This window comes from Centrocercus urophasianus, unplaced genomic scaffold (assembly GCF_019232065.1).
Source record: "Centrocercus urophasianus isolate 14NV4802_14NV808 unplaced genomic scaffold, USGS_Curo_1.0 seq_17, whole genome shotgun sequence".
Classification (NCBI taxonomy): Eukaryota; Metazoa; Chordata; class Aves; order Galliformes; family Phasianidae; genus Centrocercus; species Centrocercus urophasianus.
The window spans coordinates 19,467,156-19,490,988 of record NW_024884722.1 but is presented as its reverse complement, the minus strand read 5'-3'; the positions used below and the strand labels follow the sequence as shown (position 1 = coordinate 19,490,988).

At 43.3% G+C, this 23,833-nt stretch overlaps 1 protein-coding gene across 1 annotated transcript in view; it reads left to right on the top strand.

Moving 5' to 3' along the window:
* SYNPO2L (synaptopodin 2 like) overlaps window positions 1-23,833 on the top strand; it is a 32,030-nt gene continuing 8,197 nt past the window's right edge. Inside the window, exons 1-3 of the mRNA XM_042818411.1 lie at window positions 1-105; window positions 12,231-12,382; window positions 14,514-15,175. Of these exons, the coding sequence (XP_042674345.1) occupies window positions 1-105; window positions 12,231-12,382; window positions 14,514-15,175 (919 nt within the window). The remainder of the gene's footprint in view (window positions 106-12,230; window positions 12,383-14,513; window positions 15,176-23,833) is intronic.

Genomic DNA, 23,833 nt, shown 5'->3' with positions numbered 1-23,833 from the left:
ATGAGAGCCGAAGAAGAAATGCTCATCACTCTGTCTGGAGGTGCCCCCTGGGGCTTCCGGCTGCAAGGGGGCTCTGAGCAGAAAAGACCCCTTCAGGTGTCAAAGGTAGGACCTCCAGGTGTGAACTGAAAGGGCAGGGTTGTTCTGCTGAAGTCAGATATCCTTCCTGATAAGGCATCTTCTGCCAGTAAAAGGAGTGTCTGAACTCCTTTATGTGACAGCAGATCTTAAAAGGAAAACTTGGGGGGAATGGTCAGGCAGGGTGTGGGATGGGATGGATGCTGCTAAGGTGGAAGTGTCAGGTGAAAGGTGGCTTGCTTTCTGGATAGTTACGCACTTAATGTTCCCCATTTGTTGGCACTGATCAAACAATGGTGACAGTTCAGGAAAAGAGCTCACATATGAAGGTTTAAGGACTTGTGTAAGGCATCCAACTAAATAAAAAATAATTGAAATCAAAGCAACAAATGCCATATTGCAATTCAGTGTAACTGTCTCTAACCCTTCATTATATTATCAGTTTCGAAGTAGATGCTCATTTCTTACGGTCTGCTATTTGTGAAGTTTTCTTAATGCTGTCCAAAAGGAATATTTTTGATGCGTTCAATTGAAAGAAGAGATGAAAAGCAGCTGTTTGCAAGTGAGATGAAATAACAAAAAAGAAACAAATATGAATTCTGAGTTGCACTTGTGTAAATCCGTAGCTGTTACTGATTTCCTGACAGAAAGACTAGAGGTTAGGTTAAAAATTAAGAAAAAAGAAAATGGTCCTGTGTTTAAGCTCATAACAGCTGCATTATACTTGATACAGTGATATGTATGGATGTCTCCCTGGAAGACACCCAGCAGCAGGAATGAAAAAATGCTATGCCCATCCCCATTCTGTTTTCCTTAAGTAGATTGTGTCTCTGACAGAGAACTTCAAAATGAAATGTTCTATGACCCCAGGTCAAGGAGTGTTTATCTGTGAGTTCTGCCAAATGGCTTGGAATCCCATGGCTTGGCCCAGAGTGGATGTTTCTTACATAGAGAAGGATTGTTTTTCTACAGGAAAATCACATATTCATAGAGCTTCGGGTACTGAAGAGAGATAATCAGTACCCTTGAAACAGGTATCTGGAATCGGTGGTTGTTAGCAAAACAGGATTTTCATTGGCCACGTCAGCTCTGTGGGGTTGTTTTGACTCACTTTTTCTCCCAATACACAAGAAACTGGGATTGAATTGGCAGGACATACTGAGTTACTTAAAAAGATTTGTTATAACAGAACAGCAGCAAGAACTAGTCATTACCCATGCTAAGCTGCACCTTAAGGTGAATGGAATATTGCTCTCGGTTTGGTAGCTTTTTCAGAAAGATATTAAATTGAGCTCGCTCTCACCTCAAACTTGGTATCATGCCTTAAGACTAGCAATGAAAATATACATATTTTTACAATACTTGTATATATGGAAAATATAATTGATACAAATCTAAGTGTAAAACATTCTTCTTGCAGGACTGATTTTATGATTTTACTTTTTTTGCTATTATTATCCAGAATTTAATAGCATCCAGTTGGCCATAAATACTGTTGTAAAAGCAATAGCTTAATCAGTCTCCAAAGAAAGGACTTAGGGATCCTTACTGGGAATCTTGTAAAATGCATAGAAGAAAATAAACCCCCAGAAGGCATGCAGTGTCCTGATTGTCTTCTGAATGGCTGTGTTGAGAGTAGAAGTCTGAATTCCAGTTTTTGTGTCTTTGAGTTGAAAGCTCACATTTTCATTCTTCCGCAGTCTGCTGTTAACATTTGCAGGATGAAATCTGGGCCAAAATGCCAACAATGTAAAGCATCTCCCAAAACCTTAACGTCATTAGCGGTATCTGGATATTCTAGGAACTGAAGATGGGAATGGTCCCATCACTAGGGAATCATGTCCAGGGATTGTGGCCGTATGTCACTGCACAGAGAAATAGGGCAGTATTATTTTTTTGTTAGAGCTGTATTGCTTTGTTAGAACTCCATTGGTTTGCTGGAGCTGGGTTTCGTTGGCTGTGGATGCGCAATTTGTTCTGTTCTGCCTCCATCCATGGGATCAGTGGCATTGCATAGCATCAGGACATGGGGTCAGGGGGAGGTGTCACTGAGATTGAGCCTGCCTCACAGAAGTAAGGTCAGATAACACAGTGTTTGTTAGTGTGGTGAAGGATGATTCGTGTGCGCATGGAAAGACAGATTAGATAAATGAGAAAGGTCTGTTGGTAAACTGAATGCTGTCACAGAACAGCCTCTTGGGGAAAAAGGAGAGTGCTGGACCAGGAAAAGTTTGGTTTAGCAGAACAGAAATTATTATTTTTGCTTTGATTCTTACAGAAAAATGTATTTGGACAGAATGGTGAAGAACAGAGCAGGAATGTGTATTAATCTGTAGGAAACATGAAAGGAGATACAGACATGAGTATCCTGTACCTCCAAGGAAATACTACATTGGTACAGTTGGGCGTCTCTAGTTGTGATTTCAGGCAATTTCAACTTCTAGACTATAAAAATAATAGGAGTAGCAGTAAGGGAAGATGCTTACCATTGGATGTTGAATCAAATTGTTTCTTTATACCATTCTGGATGAAGAAATGCTAAGCAGAAAAAAAAGCAAATTTGGGACCAATAAGTGGAAATGAACCAATCATAACAAGTAAGTTATATAGAAATGGTTTACATTGTAGTTATGCAGAAATGCTTGAATTGCTATACCAGACTAGGTATATGATCAGTCCATCTCCTGCTTCCTGCTTCCCTTGTGTTTCTTGCAACACAAAGTATTTCAGAGGAAGTGGTACACTTAACAATGCATCTGATTTTCTGGTCATGCAATGCAGAGGGAAATTCTTTCACACCAGCTGATTATCAGTATGCACTGTGAATGAGAATTAACAATCCTGGTGTTTTACCCTATACGTAAACATATTTATTTGTGAACAGATTGAGTTTTACTTGTTATACAGTTTCCCAGTAAAGATGCAGTCAGGCATTACAAAGACTAAATGTTGCACAACATAGGATTTCCTGTTTAGAGTTACTCTCTTGTTGTATTACAAATCCCTGCACATTTCATTATCTTACATGATCAGTTTACACAGGCACCTCTTACACCTCTTGCCTTTCTTCTTTCCAAAATTTACATCACCATCTTCTTCACAGAATCACGGTTAAACCGTTAGAGAAACAAGAGATCAGTTCTAAACACACTCTAGTCAACAACAAGGGGTAAAAAAGCAGCTGGATGTTCACACACTGGATTCACCTGCCACATTGCTTCTGATGTTTCACTCTCCATGGGCTATGAGTTCAGGGACATGCCTCGAGCAAGATGCTGCAATTACACAGCATATGGACAGTTCCTTGGGTCAAATATTACTAGCCTTGTGTTCAGGTAACCTTAATGGAGTCAGATAGCTCTGTCTGCCTCAGAATGAGGAAGAAACACATTGCTTCTTCCATCCAGCGGCGCCCAGTGGATACTGATGAAAAAAATTGAATTTAAATAACGTGATCAGGATTGAAATGCTAATATTGACTTCAACTGATTACATGGTTCCAGATCTGTAACTGCAAACATCTTTTGTTCTAAACTTTCCTGCAAGAGCACATACTAAATATTTTGTTCTGCCCTAACAATCATTTGCAGTGTCTGTGTGCTAAAAATGTCTGATGTGTATATGAAAGACAGTGGTACCATAACAATTCAGTCTCATGAAAACAGATACTGTAGGAGTGGAGGGTGAGATGAACAAGAAGCAAAAGAGAATTTATTAGTGCCTGGGGAACCCTCAGTAGAAAGAGTAGATGATTTTTAAATTAGGGTTATGTTAAAATATCAACTTGGTAATGAGTAAGCCAGAGGAACAACAGACAGTGATATGCTCAGCAGGCAGAAACACAGCAGGATAAAAGATCAACAGAGGATATGAATAATTCTGCAGAAATTATGATGTTTTAATAAGGGGAACTAGAGAAGCAAATAAGGGGAAAGAATAAGAGTAAAGAACTGAAAGAGGAAAGGAAAATCACCATTCTGTTCTTAGCTACAGCACTGTTCTTTCAATGGAACTCAGTTGAATTACTGTGCTTTCCCATTTGGCTTATTACAGTTTGTAATTAACTTACTTAGGAAAGCAGGTAAAGGATAATGGGAATTCACACTACCCCTTACCACACTGATGGTGACTTTGTATAGCTGTATGGTAGTAACACAACAATGCAGCAACAGCACACATCAAATCTTTGGCCATCAACAGTCAGCTGTTGATGAGTAAACAAGCTTAATAGCGAGAAACAAAATGGCCCCATTGATGGCAAAGTTTTTATTTTAGAAAGGCTTAGGAAAAAGCACATTGCCCTAACACATACACTATTTATTGTAAGGAGAATCTATAGTGATGAGATTGTTCACCCATTCTGAAAAGAGAGTACAGTAAGGGAGAACAATACCTTCAGGTTCTTGGAGGATTTCTTTGAGAGAAGGGGATGTGCATCAAATGCTCTTGGAGATAAACAATATGTGAAATGAGTAGTCTGAGAAAAGTCATAAGGTAAGCATTATGCTTATCAGCAACCAAACTAGGAACATAATATGGAGCTGTATTAGGGAAATAATTTCTACGATTAACAGGGCAACTTTCAGATGGTGCAAGTGCATGCAAGCTGCCCTTTGGAACCTTCAACAAACAAGATTTATTCTATGAAAAAGAAACGCTGTAAAAAACACAGAAGGCCCTTGTGCTTAGTTTGAAAGATGCTTAGCCTGGTTCACAATGAATACTGAAGAAATAAATGGAAACTGGAAGCTTTCCAATTGCTACTGATAGTAGAGGAGGAAGATCTGAACAGGCTGCCCAGAGGGCTGTGGGTGCTCCAGCCCTGCAGGTGCTGCAGGCCAGGCAGGATGGGTGCTGGGCAGCTGTGCTTCTGGGGGCATCCCTGCCCATGGCCGGGGCTTGGGGTTGGGTGAGCTTTAATGTCCCTTCCGACACAAACCATTCAGTGGTTCTGTGTTGTCAGTGACTCACATGAAGATAATGAGCCAGCAAAATTATACATTTCTGGGGGAAAAAAAAAGCAAACAAATGAGCCTCAAATGAGCTGTGTTAGGAAGACGCTGGTGTTACTGACTGCTGGTACAAGTAAGAATTCACTGGAAATATCACACCTATGGAGCTCTTTCCTCTTTCAAAAGAGGAAATTCAAAAATTAATTCAAGATAGAGCAGCTATAGAAAAGGAAGGGAGAAGAACTATTTCACTTAGCGCAAAAATCCAAAGATATGATGTCTTTCTACAAATAGATGCTGAGCAAACATCAGCATACTGTTCAAATAAAGGACAGCATTGTCGCTGATCAAGTGTGCACAGAAAGACCTGGGGTAACTAAGCAGGGCGGTTCAGCAACAACTTTCCTTCCAATCCTGACAAACAACTAAAAGCTTTTTTAAAATCAGGTTAGGTGGAGTAAACAATCTGGTATCTGAAACAACAGGGTATTGGCCCTGAAAGCTTGAGAGGCTCCTCTTTTTTCTCTGTACAAACACAGCAGCAATTGAGTGAATTGTTAGGGGAAGCAGCGACACTGGACTGTATAGGTTTTAAAAGCAACAACTGTTTTGTTGCTTAAGAGCAGTTCATCACAACCTCCTTTCTACTGTTTCTCACCTCTTGCATGTTTCTCTGCTACAAACTCACTGTTTCTCTTTTCTCCTGTGGCAGATATCCTTGCAGCCTATGTGCTACAGGCTTATCAGCCAGGTGCTGATGCCTGCGATCCACAGCCTGGCTCTCTGTCCTGTTCACCCTTGCTTGCATGATGTTATTCCCGCTGATAGTTGCCAGCTCTAACCCAAATAGGCCTGAAAGCTTGCAGATTTGCAAGCACTGTGGAAGGTGGATAGACTGGTCTCTACCTGATCTCATGGGCGTTGAAAGTCACACCTAAGAAAGTTGTGGCGACCTAGTCTACAGCAGTCTAGTCTACAGCAGTCACTACTGCTAGTTTTGGAGGACCAAGTATGTCCCTCGGTGCTGTGGAAGGAGTGCCTCAGGCAGTTCTGACAGTGCTCCTGTACATGTTTTATGACCTGTCAGCACTCAGACAGGTGCCACCACTGGCTGCCAGCAAGGGAGCGCTGGCTGTGGTGCCAGGAGACTTTCTGAGGGGCAGATGGGCCACAGTCACTGTGCACTGGAAGGGGACGTGCCTCCACCACTGCTGTCTGGCCAAGGAGCTGCAAGCTGTGCACAGCACTGGGACAGCAGTGAGCAGAGAGCAGTGCTTGGAAGGGAAGCTCTGCCCTTCCTAGCAGAGATGAGGGGATAGGGCCTCTGGGGCAACCGTAAGAAGGTGGCCTGAAGAGAAAATTGTATTGTCATAGTTGCAAATTACCATTTTTGATCACATCAGCCAATGATCTTGTTCACAAATCTCTGCATCACTAAGGCTTGGAGTTACCGGCAAGGGAAGAAGCTTTACGCAGGCACTCCCTCTCATTAGCACAAACAGCAGACTGTGCAGGATTGCTCCCTGGGAGAATCAGAATTTGGTCCAGTGCACTGTCTTCTTTCTCCAGTACTGGAATAGCAATAGTCCCCTTACCAGTACACTCGAGCTAGTAACAGACTAAAGAAGTCTTGTTTGCATTTAATGGGTTGTCTAGCACCAGCATCCTCTGCCACCACCAGGTTTCATCTCCAAACCCCTTGTCCAGAAACCACCCAATCTGTTCTGCTTGCTGGTCAAGATACCTTATTTCACCACCCTCCCTTTCTGTGTTCATTTGCTATTCCAGATGTATGTTTTGTCCCTTCTTTCACTAGATAAACACCTTCTACTTAACCTTCACTGTAGATGACCTTTGACATAGGTCTGCAGGAACTGCTTTACCAAGAGAAAGTACATGCAGTGGTGCCTTTTAAACTGAAGCAAATCGTTAGACAGGAAGTTATTGGGATTAAATTAAGAAGTGTAATTATAATAATTAGTGTAATTATAATAGCTTATAGTAAATATTCTACTCTAATAAAAATACTAAATTGCCATGAAGATCCTTAATAGGCAAGGCATAGAGAAACTATCTTAATGGATCTTTATGTTCAGGTGAGCAGCTGAGACAAAGAAAAGAATCAGAGCAAATGACTACTGAAGTAATTCCTGATTACCAGATTGCAGTCATTTACAGCTCGCAGTCTGAGAGTTTTCTCTAAGACCAGACAAAAAACTCACCCAGGTCTCCTGAATGCCAGTCTAGTGCTTTAACCACCGGGGTATCAGTGCTTGCACAAGTAAAAGATTAGGCCCTAGCCTAATCAAACCAAATTGTTCCAGTAACTGAACTGGTGTCAATGCAGATGTGCCCAAAGAAGAGCTGGAGGTGTTTGCTTCTTCTTTTGCAGCTGCTGTGTTTGTAGTTCAGCTGAGCGCATGGTTCTGGGAGGAGCAGACCCAGATGTTAGACAGCTCTTCAGATTCTGCCTAAGCTCATTTCTTTCAGTAATGCTTTATACTGCTTTATACAACAGGACAGTTCTTACATCTCCACTGGAACCCTATAACAGGACTACATTTCACTTAAATGGGAATGAAATTTAAAAGCTGCCACACAGCCATAGAGCACTGCATGGACGGCAGCCCTGTGATGTGAGACACAAGCAGAGAGGGAAAGGGAAAGTCCAGTTGTAGTCAACATACAACTCTTACTTGGCTTGAGTTTGCTTGGTTGCTGCTGGAAAGATTTTAGAGATTAGATGGAAGACCAGTAATATAATTTGTCTTTCTGCTGTACAGATTATGCCTGAGGGAGGAGGTGGGAAATGCTTTGGAGACACAAGGGGGAAGTGCCTATTACAGTTCATTCCTGAAAGGCACTACAGACCTTCTGACTACCATAATACCTTTTTTTATGAAGAAAGTGTGGTGGCCAGCAGAGAGGATGGCTGCAATTTCAGGCAGGTTCCCTGGGCTATTCTCAGGCAAGATGTGAAGCCACTGAGTTACTATCGGGATTACTCTATTCTTAGTATCACAGCGTGTGTTCACTCCCCACATGCCACCACCTAAATATAGTCCATACTGGAGAACAGATGCTGCCAAATTGCATCTGACCCCTTCTCCCTTGCATTCTGTTCCCAAAAGCTAGGCTGAATTCACCCAAGACACATCCAATAGCCAGGGCGTCCTTTTGTGTCTTCAGGGCTACACTAAGAGAATTCTTCTCTAGCCAGATCATCATCCTAGCCTTCTTGGCCTAGCACTGGTCTTCCCTTCAACACCTTTTCTTCTTCCCTGTATTTTTCATTTGTTGCATTCACTCTTTTCATTTTTGTCTCAGCTGCTTCTGTCCTTTCTCTCCCACCTGATTCAATATGATCAATTAGAGGAACAGGGCAATGTAACAAAGGAAAAGAGGAAATGTACATGCACATACATAGGCCCTGTAGACAACTAAACCGCTCTGGTGAGAGCTGTTTTATCACAACAGAAGTCTCCGGTGTGAATGCAGTGAGAGGGACAATTTTCTATGTGCAAATGTGTTTCATTAAGTTGTATTTCCAGTATTCCACACTGATTTATATTTCCAGTAGCATAAATCAGTAAGGCTCTGATATTGAGATTCCATAAATGAAGCTGTAATCACAGAATAATGGAATTATTTGGGTTGGAAAGGAACCTTAAAATTTACGTAGTTCCAACCCCACTGCCACGGGCACAGATAATGTCTGCTAGACCAGGTTGTTAAAAGCCCATCCGACCTGTCCTCGAACACATCCAGGGATAGAGCATCCATAGCTTTTCTGGGCAACCTAGTCCAGAGCTTTGTGACCCTCATAATAAAGAATTTCTTCCTGAGATTTAAATGTATCCTTCTTCAGTATTTCTCCATCATGAACCAAGGTGTACTGTAGGGAGGGAGGTTTCTGCAGAGACAAGGAGTCAAAGGTATAACAGATAAGTAGTTACAAGACAATTTGTGAGGTCTTCCCCTCCAAAGGGAGAGGTCAGTCCTTGCCAGAGATCAGAAAGTGCAGCTCCGTAGAGCTATTCCAGGCCACTTCTCAGAGACCCTTACTGCTGCCTCTGGCTTGCACAAGAAAGTGTTCAGGGATCTGCTTCACAAAGCAGAGGGGATTTCTCTTTGAAATGCCACTTGTCCCATCCTTCTAGAAGGATTCTTTTCCCCTCCTCTCCCATACCGTTCAGAAGAGCTGCTGGGTGGCACATCCTTTCTTCCCGCAGCCTGTACAAGCAGCTCCTGTCAGCGGCACTCGCTGAGGCTGCCGGGCGCCCAGGAGAGGGCACCTTCTGGACATAGGGAGCAAGTAGTGAGTCTGAGGGCAGTCTGACCTTCAGGGCGGGCAGCGAGCCTGGCTGGCGGCATGGGCTCCCAGCCTGGCCTAGTGCCTCGAGGACTCGGTGCTGCCCTCCCTGAGAGCGAGATGTGCAGGCTGCAGGGTGTTGTTGTTCAAGGTCTGCATAGCACTGTGCTGGCAGTCACACGCTAACTGGCAGGCTGATGCTGCTCTCTGTCCCCTGGCTCCGGCAGACTGCACCCTGCTGACAAGGTCCCATCCTTTCTGTATGGCATGCTGACGGCCTCCTCACTCTGCAGATTGCCCTTCTGCCTTTCTCCTCTCCGGCAAATGCAGTGGGGGTAGGAGTTGTCATTATGAAGCTGTAAATTGTTGGTTTCCCTCTGCCTTTGGGAAGCAGATCTGTAAAATTCCAAGGGAAGATTTACAAACCTGTGGAAGACTGACAGCCAGGAATGCTTACATGCTACTTCAGACTCTGCAGGTCCCTCCTGGGCTTGCCACTGGTCCTGTTTTCCCTAGGAGGAATGGAGAGAGGCAGAAATCTCCTGAGTTTCAGGACTAGCTTGCAGCTCCCACAGCAGCCCTGAAGTAACCACAGTTACTTTTGCACATGAGCCCTCTGCTGCCCTGGTTAAGTTCTGACCACAGAGCAAGCCAGAATCACTGGGCTGGCACCTCTGCTTGCCACAAAATGAATGGGTTGCCTGCTGGCATTGCTCAACCTACACAGGACAGCACATGTCCCAGCAGCCTACTCTGAGCTAAAGGTGCTTGAGGGGGCAGCAGTAGGCTGCCTGCCTGGGAATGCCAAGTGGTTCTCTGCAGGTTCCAGCAGGGCCCAAGGGCTCGCAGAAAGCTCTTGAGCCTCTCATATGGGTGGTCACCAGCCCAGAGCCAGCTGGCTTCAGTGAGCATGGAGGAGTACTATGGGATGTAAAGAATGCTCTCAGAACCTCCAGACAACATTTAACCCCTTCGTTGTTCCATAACTGAGAGACATACTCAGTAAGTGTGTTCTTATGCAGAACACAAAGCACTTGGCTGTGGAGCAGCAGCTGTCCTTTTGAGTAACACCAATGAGATACCTTTGGTCACCCTCCCTACAGCCCTAACACTAACCCTCTGCATTAGCTGCTGTCGCAGTAGGCAGCACTGGAAAACACGTCTGCTATCTCTTCTTAGTTAACAGCTGCACTTAGAGGGAGTATCAGGAAGCAATATTTGTACTGTAACAGCAGAAATGTAGTTCTTCAGCATTGCAGACCCACATGTTCTCATTCCTAGTTTATATTAACAAGAAGAGAGATAAAAGGCTAAGATGACAGAAGTTGATGGCTGTGGCAGCTGGGATGAGCGAATCCCTATTTTAAGCATGCAGACAAAATTTGGGGTCAAGCTGGAGAGGCTACAGAGGGATGAAGTGCCAGTGAACATACAAACAACTCAGAGCATAGGGCCCCTCTTGCTATCTTCTTAACACTTCTCAGTCCTGCTGACAGGCTGACCTACAGGCAGTACTGCTCTTGCCTCTTGACATGGGTGGGCAGGGCTAAGCCTGGTCACATGCTGATTATGCAGAGCCTTCGGTTCAGACCAGCCAGCCATGCCGAGGGATGTCCTCAGGGCTTCAGCTCTCTTCTGCCCCTTGAGGGAATGACAGTAGAGTAGCAGTCCTCTCACATCTCCTTCCATGGTAGTGAGGGCAGAGAAGCTTGTAGAATTCCACGCAGACTCCCAAAGCATTTTGTCTGAGTCCAGTTGCTTGAGCTACAAGGCTGTAAGGTGTGGGAGAAGGTGCCTGGCAGTGCATTACATCTCTGCAGGAATCTGTCTCACTTCTTTCACTGAATCTTCTGTCAAACAACTCTGCACAGATTTGTTTCTCACGTAACTGCAAGATCTGAAGAAAATATATAGAAGCATTTATAAATCTAGCATATTTCATCCTGATTTACTCTTATGCAGTGTTTTTGTCTGGCTATTTTTTCATGTGCAAACTAAGTGCATTATGAGTGCCAAGCTGTCCTATAAGAAGGTTGTCACACTGCTGATCTACATGAGAGGTCTGTGTTTTTGAGCTCAGTGGACACTTGGTTTGCTTGCTAGCCCCAGCAGGAACCCTAGACTGTGTTGGGGGTTTCAGTGAGAAGTTCAACACATGTCATGGAACAGAAGAAAGAGTAAATGCTTGATGTGTAATGGCCACAAGAGGCCAGACTGGGTGCTAGTCTGACACTAGAGCCTCAAACTCCATTTTCAGATATGGCAATGCATATCCTGCACAACTCCTGTTAAGGCTAAAGATTTACTCCAAGTTTACACTTGTGTAACAGGACACCATGTGGCCTGATACGGATGTCCAGAAATATTTTGGCCAAAGCCACTCGAGCAGGAATTCTTGATGGCAGGAAGTGCCAGAGGGCCCCCAACTCCTCCCATTCTCAGCATCCCCAAGAACGGCATCCACAGGGACTTTGTGTGCAGGTCACACCACAGAAGCACAGTCATGGGTACAGCTGGGAATCCTGACACACAGCCATGTATAGGGAGAGTCTGGAATAAGTTCCCGTTCCTTCTCTGAAACACAAGCAACTTAGGAAACAGGGCATGAGAGATCAAGAGCAAGGTGCTCCAGAGTTTTAAATTTGCAGTGAAGGACTCAGACTAGGTTGGTGTTCAGGTAGAGCCTATGCTGGATCAGGGAATACAGAAACAGAAGGGCACAGGCAACATGGTCTTCCTTCAACTTGGCAGCGCAGTTGTCTTTAGGCCTTATTTTATTCTTTCAGAGAGAGAGCAATAGAAACGCCAGCAGGAGATGAGCAACTGAACTAAATGGCTACTATTCTTCCTTTCATCCCTATTCTTTCTCTCTTTTTTTTTTTTTCCAGATCCGAAAGCGAAGCAAAGCATGCCGTGGAGGCCTGTGGGAAAATGATGTGCTGGTATCTATCAATGGGAAGTCATGTGCTGGCCTCTCCCATGCTTCTGCCATGCAGATCATCGACTCATCCAATGGCATGCTCAATATCCGAGTGAAAAGGTAAGCTGTTTCCAAACACCAGGACTGTGACAGTACAGGCAGCAGAGCAGCTTCATCCAGCACAGCAGTTCTTCACATCCAGCAGGAGGAAGGCAAGCAGGGAGCCTTTAGTTTCTCTATACTATGAAGTGTACTAAGAGGAGATTCCTATAGCTAACACGGCCATCCAAAAGTTCAGCACTGTCTCTATGCTGCTCTCCAAGAACCTAGTACTGGTGCTGAACAGACTCCATACCTTTATGCTCCGCCCCCTCCAGCTGGAAGAAAATGTTTGCAATGTAAGAAATATGCTGTTAAAAATGAACAATATAGTTTCCAAACAAACAGTTGACATAGGGCAGTTTACCTCAGGAATTAACAGTCTCCGGTTCATTCTGGGTAAAAAACTCTTCAGTAGAAATGGATTTGACTATATATTGGATAACCGAGCCACCAGAAAGTCGCACAAAGGTTACCTGGATATTTACTACAGCAGGCCACTGTATTCCAATATGATATGAACTGACTTCTACAAAGAAGTGGGTAGGGGAGTCCTTTTTCTGGGAAGATGTATCTCTGCTGAGCTCTCCAGCAGAATGTTAGAAACAAGGATCAAATTTTAGGCATACAAACGATCCCAGTAACTTTGCTGTTTCTACCTTTGTGAAAGCAAGCCCAGTGCTTCACAGCATGTTAGATGAGGGCCAAGCTGTAAATCAATCAGGTAAAGACGAAGGCAGCAAAGCTGTGTGAGGACCTAAATAGTTCACACTACCACCGAAACAGAAGCTGCCCTCAGAAAATAAGACCCTGGTGAAGGGATCTGGGAGATGTAATTCTCTGTAGCCCTCAGAAGACAGAGCACTGTGAGCAAAGGGAAGGGAGAGCCACCCTTTTTACTGGCATCTGTACACTGGGGGCCAAGGAGAACAGTGCTCAGAGAAGGAAGGAAAGCAGGAGCATGTAGGCTACTTCCCTTGGCTACAGGGGAGGTGCCGGTGCCTTCTGATGTGCTCACTCTGTCAGCCAACTGTGATGAATTGGGATGAGTGAGCCCTGAACAGGGTGGCCAGAATAGCGCCTGGTCCCTAGCCAAGGCCTTATCTCACCCCTTTGGAGCCCATCTGCAGCCAACAGGTGCCTAGGCAAATTCTTTGGGCCAAAATCAGCACACTTTGAATTAGCAAAGTGACAGGCTTCTCACAGGATGCATGGATCAGCCCTCTGGGAGCCAATATTGGATGGATTGAGAATAACGTAACCAGTGAATAAAGTTGGCTTCATTTTGGTGTAGCAGAGAACTCATCAAATATTGCTTTCTCAACACATCTTTATTAACACTTCATATCTATATTCCCAGGGACAACACCAATCAGTTGCTTTCAGAGAGGACAGGTAGCTGGAAGACTGCAGTATGCGAGGTCATATATGCATTTCTGCTGGGGAATGTTTGTAAAGAGACAGGAGAAAGAGGCCTGAATGGATAGTGCAGAACAACAGAAAATAGCTTATAAGCAGCAATGATTTTCAGTTATCTGTTTATGTATTTAAAGAAAAGAAAGAACATTTCTGTTTTGCCTGAGGAGCTTTGCATTTTCTCCCCAGTAGGAATTCATACTATAAATATTATTAAAATAAATAAACTGTCAGGAGAATTGCCCACAGTTAGCTTCCACCAAGGTTTGACATGAATATAAATTTTTCACTGTTCAGAGGCTGGATAACAAACAATTGATATCATGAACCCACAGCTTTACAGAGGCATTGTTGTCTGCCTAGCTTCCCAGTAAGCATGCTCAGAAGGCTCCTTTATAATTCTAATGAATCCTCATGACTCTGGCAAGGGGAAGAAGTTCCCCAGCCCAGCTGTGTGGTTCAGAATCAAACAGATTTTGAGCGTTTAAGACTTGGTTTCCAAAGAGGTCATGAAGCAGAAACTCGGGATGAAAGCACACAGCTGATGTCAGAGATGAGTCTGCCCTTAGTGTCTGTACTGTGTGCACTGTAGATATCTGTCCCACAGAAAAGACACCTGAAACACCAGCTCAGCCTCTGTCCTTCCCTGTCCAGCGGGCTCCCTCCTCACATGCAGTTTCCTTCCAGCTCCCCTCACCAACTAGACCTCACTCACTGCTTTTCCTTCTCCCCGCAGGACAGTTGGTGGGGACCAGACTGGCCCGCGGCTTCAGCGCTCCCCTTCCCCAGGGCAGCGAGTGCTCTCCCCACCATCCGCACTCAGCCCCACGGCACAGCTCCTGAGCTCGGCTCCGGCAGGAGCCCCAGCCACCACACAGCCCTCACAGCCCCGTAAGCCACAGAGGCACCTGGACAGCCTCACCTCCCCACCGGATAGCGAGGCCTACTATGGTGAGACTGACAGTGATGCAGACAACGTGGCCCAGGAGAAGCACCGCCGGGCCCGCAAGAAGTCCCCACGCTCCCCGCCAGACGGCACCAACAGCAAGGCAGATCTGCCCCAGGACGAGGTGTCCCTGTCTGAGCAGAGCGGCTATGAGAGCTTGCCGGAGGCTGCCATGCAGAAGGAAGCCAAGGAGGCCAGCTACAGTGGGGTGGCCAAGAGGGAGATTGCCTGTCCACCCGGCAGCCGTGCAGACACCCCTTTCTCAGAGAGCGAGGGACAGTTGCGGCCGTCCTCAACAGAGGGTCGTGAGCCTTCTCCAGAGGCGATGCTCCTACCCCATGCCACCAAGGCTATCCGAGCAGAGCGCCATCTCATCCCCATGGTGGGGCCAGTGGAGCACCCAGTTGATGAAGATCTAACCACCACATATGCAGAGAAAGCCAAGCAGGCTAGTAAGTGCTTTGCACCTTGCCACTCATCCTTGCCCTCTTCCTATGCTTGATCTCCTTCTAAAATCCTCGTTCCTGCAAACGTCAAATGGGTTAGCTCCCCTAGCTTGTGAAGAAACCAAGTCGGCCCTGCAGAGATGGGAGCTTCCCATTGCACATTTGCCACTGGGGTCTGGATCACCAAGGATGTCCCAAGCACTAGATGAGAAAAAGGGCCTAGGGTCCAGGAGTCACTTCTAGGACTCCAGCCATACAATCAGCGATGTAGCAGCTAAGGTAGAATCAATCCACTTGAAGTATTGGCAGCAAATATAGGTGGGAGCTGGTAAATCAGTTACTCTGGCAGCTCCTTGTAGGGTGGGTATCTCTTGAGACCTTTCCAGGTAGAATAAAACACTGAAAAATTTAGAGTATTTCTTGGGTGATGGACCAGAAAGTGACCTCAGTTGAGAATATCTTTCCTGGTTTCTGCTATATACGGCATTTCAAACTCAAATACGATGACAGGGTAAGATGTTATTTGATTTCACAGTGGTGATCTAGCCAATAATATCAAATAAAAGGTAATAATATATATTTTTTTCATATGAGTGTATCAGTCAAATGATTAACTTCTACTTCTCTGAGCCTAGAAATTAAGCAGGTTTCAAAAAACTGACTTAATTGTGGAACAGACTGGGAAACTGAGACATAGAAAAGTTATTAGACCGAATCAGAGATAAAACACACACTAGACATCTTTTCCCCAGACCAGATAATATTTCAAAGCTATTGTTACAACACTCTTCCCTCTTTTTCTTGGTCCTTTAGAGGTAACTGTCAAATCGAGTCTGTATCTGCTCTACTCTGTGTTGAGGACAGACTCAGTTGAGTGCTTTATGTCAGGCCCTGCTTGGCAGTACAACTGACTTGATGCCTTGTAGTAGTTCTTCCTAGTCTATAACATTCACTTTCCCTAGAAGAGCAAAGAAATCAGCAGTTTCAGACTCTCTGACGATGAAGCTATTTTTTCCCCATTTGAATAATGTACAAGCATGAGGTGAATGGTGAGAAAGGCATGTTCAGCTGCTCCCTGCCATCTGATAGTCCTAGCAGTGGATGAGCGAATGCTTTACATCAAGGCTTATTTCCATGGATAGTATCAGCACACAAGGCTCCCAGGAAACCCAGGTATTTAATGCAGAACATTTCTGATGGCAAAATAATACCCCATGGCAGAAGGTGATGCAACTGCACTGCCAGCGAGAGGTAGGGCTCCTAGAAATATTAGAGGCTGAGCTGGTATTTTATTCTCGTATTACTCTTTCCACCCCTCATCCCCCTTCTGGATCATCTTTGGCTACAAGTGTCCTTATGTAAGAGTTGTTCTGCCATGGATTGCAATTCACAAGGCCAGCTTGGGTTTTTCTTGAATTATGAATCTTGGCAGTAAATGTGAGGGTAAAACTCTGTCTTGATTATGCTGGATTACAGTAGCCATTAAAAAAAAAATTGTGGGACTGCAGAGAGGCACTGATTCCTGCAAAGGGGCTGCTTGTAGAGATGCCATATCCATTGGAGGTACCGCAGCCATTGCCAGAAAGATGCAGCCTTGCAAGGATATTTGTACATGAATTGGCTTAGCTCCTATGCTTGCTCCAGGGCTCTTATGGAGCCAGAGCCAGAGCCAGAGCCAGATGAGTTTAAAGCTCTGTTTCTCTGCTGTCTCTTAGCAGTACACAAAGCACAGTAACCTACTCTGGGACAAGGGGACTTCCAGCTTTTGCCAAACCAGAACACAAAATCAAGCTCATGGCTTAGAAGCTAAACAACTTTTTAAAAACAGAGTTATGAAAAGTAGCTGACTTAGATGATCAATCACAGGAGCCTAGAGCTTGATACAGACACAGGAGACATTTAAAGACCATTCTGACTACCTAATCAGATGTTTGCCTTTTGGTGCACACCCTCCTCGTTTTGGCCTGACCATCCAGGCTGGATGTGGCTCTGAGCAGCCTGCTCTAGTAGTTGGTGACCCTGCCCATGGCAGGGGGTTGAAATTATATGATCTTTATGGTCCTTTTCAACTCAGGCTATTCTATGATTCTATGACCTTCATTTTTGTTATGGCTTCCACCACTATGCTGTAAGAATAACTCTTTTTTTTTTTTTTTTTGAACTGTCAACCAACTGGTTCCTCACCTTTTTTTTCTAGAATGTACTCATACAGCTTTCTCATGCTTGCTGTGATGTTTGCTCCAATTTGTTTTGTTTTTTTTTTTCTCTTTCTATTTGTATTCATTCTTTTTAACTTTCACTGTCATTCTTAAGCTGCATTCTCCCTTTCTTATCTCTTCCTGTACCTCAGGCGAGCAGCACTGCAGATTTCTGATCTGGACTGATTGCATACTCAAGAACATTAGCGAAACTATAAAATGCTTTCCATATTCCCCTCATTCTCTTTCCTACCCTTATCATGAAAGATTACCAGTCTTTATTCTGTGGTTGTTACTGGTTCATTTTCTGTTAATTTTCACATTTTTTCAGCACACACTCTTTTTTGCATCAAATTTACCAACTTTTGACAACCACAGTTTATTTCCCTGCTGAGTTGTTATAAATCATCTGGCAATTGCCAGAGGTGACACTGCTGTCTGATGCCTGCTTTGAACAGCAGTAACACAAAACAAGTGTAGCTCACTTACTCACCGTAGCCAACAGTTTGACCCCAGGAGCAGAACATAGCACAGTGGCAATTAGAAACAGCCTGAACAAGGATTTGGCAGAGGATGAGATGGAACAAAGGAAGCACACTGGGGGGGGGGCGGGCGGGGCCAGCAGCTACTGGTGCCATCTTAGGATACCCTGTGTATAGTCAGCTGCTGTGTTGTAGCTCTCCTTTCCCACCAAAGGTGTAAGGGCTTAGAGTCTTTTCAGGCAACAGGTTTGAGCCTGTCTCTTTTCAAAGTTCTTGCCCTATCACAGTTTGCATATTGTGATTGACCCAGTTTTTTCCCAAAGTCTGGAATAAGCACCTGTATCATCCCAGCTCCCCAGAGGACACACAGTTCAGACACGCCTGCTCAAAACTCACTCAGAGTATTGCTGATGTAGACTGGTGGGGTAGAGTGGGGAGCCACATACCCTCAAAGTATGAGGAACTTGCCCTACAAATAATAAGACTTCAATTTTCACTGCTACCCAGTGGCTACTGTGCACCCTTACACTTTGCTCAGGAGAGCAAGAGAACCAGCAAATGGAGACTCTTTGCTGTACTTCAAATGAACTACAGGAGGGCATTCGTACTTGTAAATAACCAGTATATTGCCTAATCTGGATAAACAAAAGTGGAAATTTGTTTATTTTTCACTAAAGAAGAAATTTTCTCATTTTAAATAAATTAATCCTTGGAGAAACTGTGTATCTTTAGGATCTCCATTTATCCTCATTGTAATGGGCCAGTCCAAATTCTGCCTGATATGATTTCTGTGCTGTTTGGATAATGCAAAAAGAAAGGAAGATATAACTGGGCTTGGGATCATTCTGTAGCCAGAGCTGCCTCTCCTCTCTAAGGTACACTGTATTCTCACCCTCAATCTTCATTTGTCTCCCAGGTGCAATGGGTCAGGCTTTCTCATAACAGCAGATACCAGTTGCTGTCAGAAGACAAGCATACCAGGACAGCAGTCTGGTCCTAACTTGCTATCACATAGGAATTTATGTCAGTGCAAGAAGTGCTTCAAAATATCTCAATTTAAGCTTATCCACTGGACTATTTTTAATTCCTAGGACTCAAGAGCCTTTCCATATACGGCAGGGGAAGGGAGGGAAGAATGGGTGGGGAAATTTCCTCTTCTGCTTTATATGGGCCTGACTGCAGGAGCAGATTCATCAAAGTTGTTACATTCTGTATCAGAAAAGGAAATTGTTCTTGTTTGAAGCGGATGTACAGCAGCATCACTTGATGAGATAGGATGCTTATTTATAAGTTGCCTGTTCATTGGAGGGTCTTACAGATTACCTCTGCTAACAGCGTAGTCACATTTCTCTGCAGAGAGTGTGAGAGCAACAAGCCAGCTATCAGCCTATTATAACGCATATGGGTCACAGGAGTTGTGAAGAAGATAAAGTATCTGAATGGCAGTTTGAACTTATTGCACCACATTTTCTACTTGGCTTTCACCTTCAACAGCTGTGACTGATAATTGCAGTTACATGGTTGGTAGGCTAGCTTAATCGTTTTGCAACTCTCTGCAGTGTAGGAGACCCAAAAGTTTAGGTCTCTGTCCTTTCTGCTTAGAAATAGAGCAGAAAAACATTTTACTTTGCCCAGGAGCTTAAAATTAATCACCTGAACTATTGATCCAATTTTTTCCCAAAGTCTGGAATAAGCACCTGTATCATATACTGATCTTACAGGAAGTTTGCTCCTTGCAGTATGAAGCAGTGTTGAATAGCCCTTGGCCCTTGCTGCCCAGTAAGCAGCCAACCACTAGGGAAACAAGGACAACAACCTCCATGGGTGAATCACTGATGAAGGGTCTGATCTCACTTCATCATGCACTGACCTGGGAATTGCCTTCACTAGGGAAAGCAATTTACATACGCTGGTGTATGCAATCTAGTCATATGCCTTTGCTGCCTTTGCTTATGAATCTCTCAGTATTAACATTCTTTTTTTTTTTTTTGCTTCAGATGTCAAACAAACAAAGATTAACAAAGACAGAAGTGAGAGAAATGCTGTGCATCTGGAACACTTTTTATCCAGCTTTAGGTTTGAGTATGGCATTCGAGCTTACACCTTTGGCTTATATTCTTCTACCACAAGCACAGAGGTGTTATTTTCACGGTTGATGTAATAGCTACTTGGGCAGACAGAAATTGCCCGATAATTGCTAGGTTCCAGGATTTTCAGAGTTGAATTGGAAGAAATTATAATGCAAACAGACAACAAGAATCCCTCTTCCTGTCCAATGTTGTTTCCATCAGATCTGAAGTTACATGGGACTTGCTGAAAACGTGGGGACAAGTAGGCAAAATTACTCAGTGGCAACAGAGAAATGAGAAAAAATGATAGTGATGTGGGAGAGAAAGGCATAAAAGGGTGAGTCATAAATGGACTTTGACAAAGGGCAATTAAATAACGGAGTCATTCCTCAATAAGAGAAAATTAATGGTAGGGAGGAGAAGAACATCAATCTGGCAAATATCATTCTTCAGTTTACCTTCAATCCATCACAGGAAAAGAGATCAGTTTGTTGTGAAATCTGTAAAGCTTTACTGTCGTAAGCGTATCTACTGCTTATGTTAGCCAAGCAACTGTCCCTTAGTATAGAGGAAAAGGAAGCAGGAATAAGGGGGACAAGATTCAGCACACCTTGATGTTCTGAGTATACTGAAAAGGACAAGTCTAATTCTTATTCTCTCTAGAAGTAAAATGTAAAGAATTACTGAAAATTGTATCAGAATGACCCTCAGCTCTTGGTTAGTACTTCAGAATAATGGGTAGAGACTCTGGGAAAAAGACCAAGAACGTCACATTTCTTATAGATATGGGTTTTGGTAATGACTAAAAAAGGTTTAGATTCAGTTAGCTGAATGAAGTAACTATTTTGAACACATTTCATGGAAAACAAAACGATCAGTTATGAAATGAAAAAAAGAAACCAGTCAGTGACCTGTTCAGTAAGGTAACATACTTTGTGGCTAAAGAAATAAGGTGGACACAGCATGTGTTGACTTCTGTAAGATATCTGATATGGTTCCACATGACTTTTCCAACTAGAGAAATATGGATGAGATGGGACTACTGTAAGGTGACCACACAATTGGCTAAGAATAGAACAGAAAACATAACTATTAATGGCTCATGATGTCAGGTTAGCTAATTGGCTAAGTTGGTAGTAGTGTTTCACTTGGCTTCTAAATCCAGCGGGGCTACCTCTATATTTTCACCCATGGAGCTTTGAACATGAACATATGTCAATCAAATGTCCTCTCCACCTCAATGTTATATGACTGGTGAAAAGACAGATGATTAAAAATCCCAACCCTCCTCTCTTCTATTAGAGGATCTTGTGTTCTGGCTACACCTAGACAGAACAGGCAGCATGTGCTGTCGGACAACCTGCAGCCCCTAAAGTGCTGTTATTCAGAACTGGGACCTGGCTCAGACACCTTGCAGCTTTCTTCTGCTCCTTTTTCCCTCAGAAGCCCAGGTGTGTGGGGAACATTGGGATGGGAGGTGGTTTACCTGGATTGGGCAGATCAGAATTGTTCCCAGGTCTTTGTCTCTGCTTTTGAACAGCGAACTCTTCCTAGTGAAGCTTTTAAAATACGTTTATTTCTCTTGAATGTGTTTTACCTATCAAGCAGTAGTAGCAAATGGCAATAAAACCATTTTTAATGGATGACCTGAGGACTGAGTAGAGACTGTGATGTGTTAATCAGAAATTGTCATGAAGCATGGAAAGTACATATAGTTGTCTTGTGGAAGGCTGGATTTTTAGAATGAGATGGGAGCTTGGCAGGTTGCAGAAAGGAACTAAAATCAATTGGATAATAAGAATGTATGACATGTGCCACAGGATTAATCAAGTGCACAGATGGTGAACATATGCTTCTCTGTATTACCAGTGCGCATGCTGGAAACACTGAAGGACAAAGAGATGATGAATCGGTACTATCCTGCTGTCAGACATCAATTTGTGAGCAGCAGAATTAACAGATCCTGGTGTCCTTTTAATTTGTGTCTCAGACTTGATATCTCATTCTGTAGTAGATGTGAATCTGCCTGATGGTTCTCATACAGGAGCTCCTAATCCTTTGTGTGTTTTTCATTTTTTGGTGCCCAATTAAGACCACACTCAGGCTTTCTGCTTCCTATGGGGGGGTCTGTCTCTGTCCAGCCATCTCTTTTCATGTGATCACAAAGGAGCTTTGTAGCTTTGTGAGTTTGGACTAAAATTAACAAATGGTCTCAAAAGCTATTTGGATGAATCAGACAGATCAAAAGATGTAAAGCATGACTGCATAAACCTTTCTTGGGCAATCAGGCTAAAAATGCAAAAGGCAGATTCACCAGTACATCCAACAGGTGCTGTCCTGGCACTCTTGTTGCAGAAGGCTGTGTAGGGAATATCAGGGCCTGAGAGTGAGATGGCAGCATAGGAATGCTGACCATGTATGCTGCCTTTTGCACTGAGGACACATTTCCATCCAGCTCTGGAAAAAAAAAACAACACAAGCTCTCTATCATGTAAAGGAGATTTTTTTGAGTGAACAAACTATTCAGATCTCCAGCAGGATACCATGAGACTAATACAGAGACTAATACAGAGACTAATTGCAGCCATGCATAGCATGAACCTTCTCAGCCTAGCAGGGTTCTGCTGTAGCAGTGTGGGAATCAAAGAATGGCTATAAATGGTCCAAAATCCACTAAGTTTGTTTGTTTGTTTCTTGTCCCATGGCCGTAAATTCACCTGCAAAAAAGCTTAATTTCTTTTTTTCTAAAACCAGGGGATTGTAATGGGGCAGTGTCTCACTTGGAACTCCTTCAATCACCAGCCAAAAAACATACTGGTTTGCTAAGTACTGAACTATACATTAAAATCTCCATAGATAAACTTAAATGTTGTGAGACTGAATGTCTGTAGCATGCTAAGTTGGAGGCAAAGCCAGTACTTACACCTTACAGTCTGCACAGTTTATATGATAAAAGTACGCAAAGATACAAAGATGAGAAATAAATGTTGTGTCCCCAGAGTTACACCATAACTTCTAAGTAAAAGAATATATAGTCTCCTTCCTTATTCTTTGCAATTCAATCACTGGCATAACTTTAAAGACTGGCTTTTGAGAGACATATACTTGGAAAGCCCATATAACCTATTCAAATCCTATTTTGAAAGGACTCCAGGTATGAAGAGCATGAAATGTCTATATCCTCCAGTGACTTACTGAGATACTTGCAACATTAGCCATGGAAAAATGACCTTGTCTAACATAAATAGCTAGAAGAATAAAATTCTAGTTGATCCCATATGGAAAGGTAGTAGACAAAGTAGAATTTCACCACACATAAATTTTTTTTTAATTTCTGAAATTAGCAGCATCCTTATTTTCTAGAAAAGCCTTGGTATTGGCTTTTCCAGAATGTGGTCTTTAGTAATAAAATTTACCAGCCTTATTTCCTTGTGAAAACAAACACTACTTGACATTGTATAAGCCTGCTTGTTCAGTAGTTTTCTTGAGTATGCATTAAAATTCTTTTCTGCAATGGGTCCTTATCCAGAAAAAATGTATAATTTTTGCACTTCTCTTTACTGAAATTAGTAACTTAAATCATTCCACTTCAGTGGGCTTTAGCTAAATTAGGGCACAGAAAAGTCTTTGTAGGCTTTGGCTAATAGATTATTTTTTGAAGATTACTCCAGCAGAACTTCAGACAAAATTTGAGTGCTTTAGAAGTTAACAAAATGTTTTCTATAGAAATTTTCCACCACGTCAGCATAATTCAGGAGTGTTTCATAATCTTTCTGTTTACTGTCTTATCTAATCCATTTGAATGTTCTCAGTATTTTGTTCAGCACTATAGAGCTATATTTTGATTTCCAATTGCATATATATAATAAACCTTGTTGAAAACCTTGTAGAATCTGATATACTCCAATTGCATAT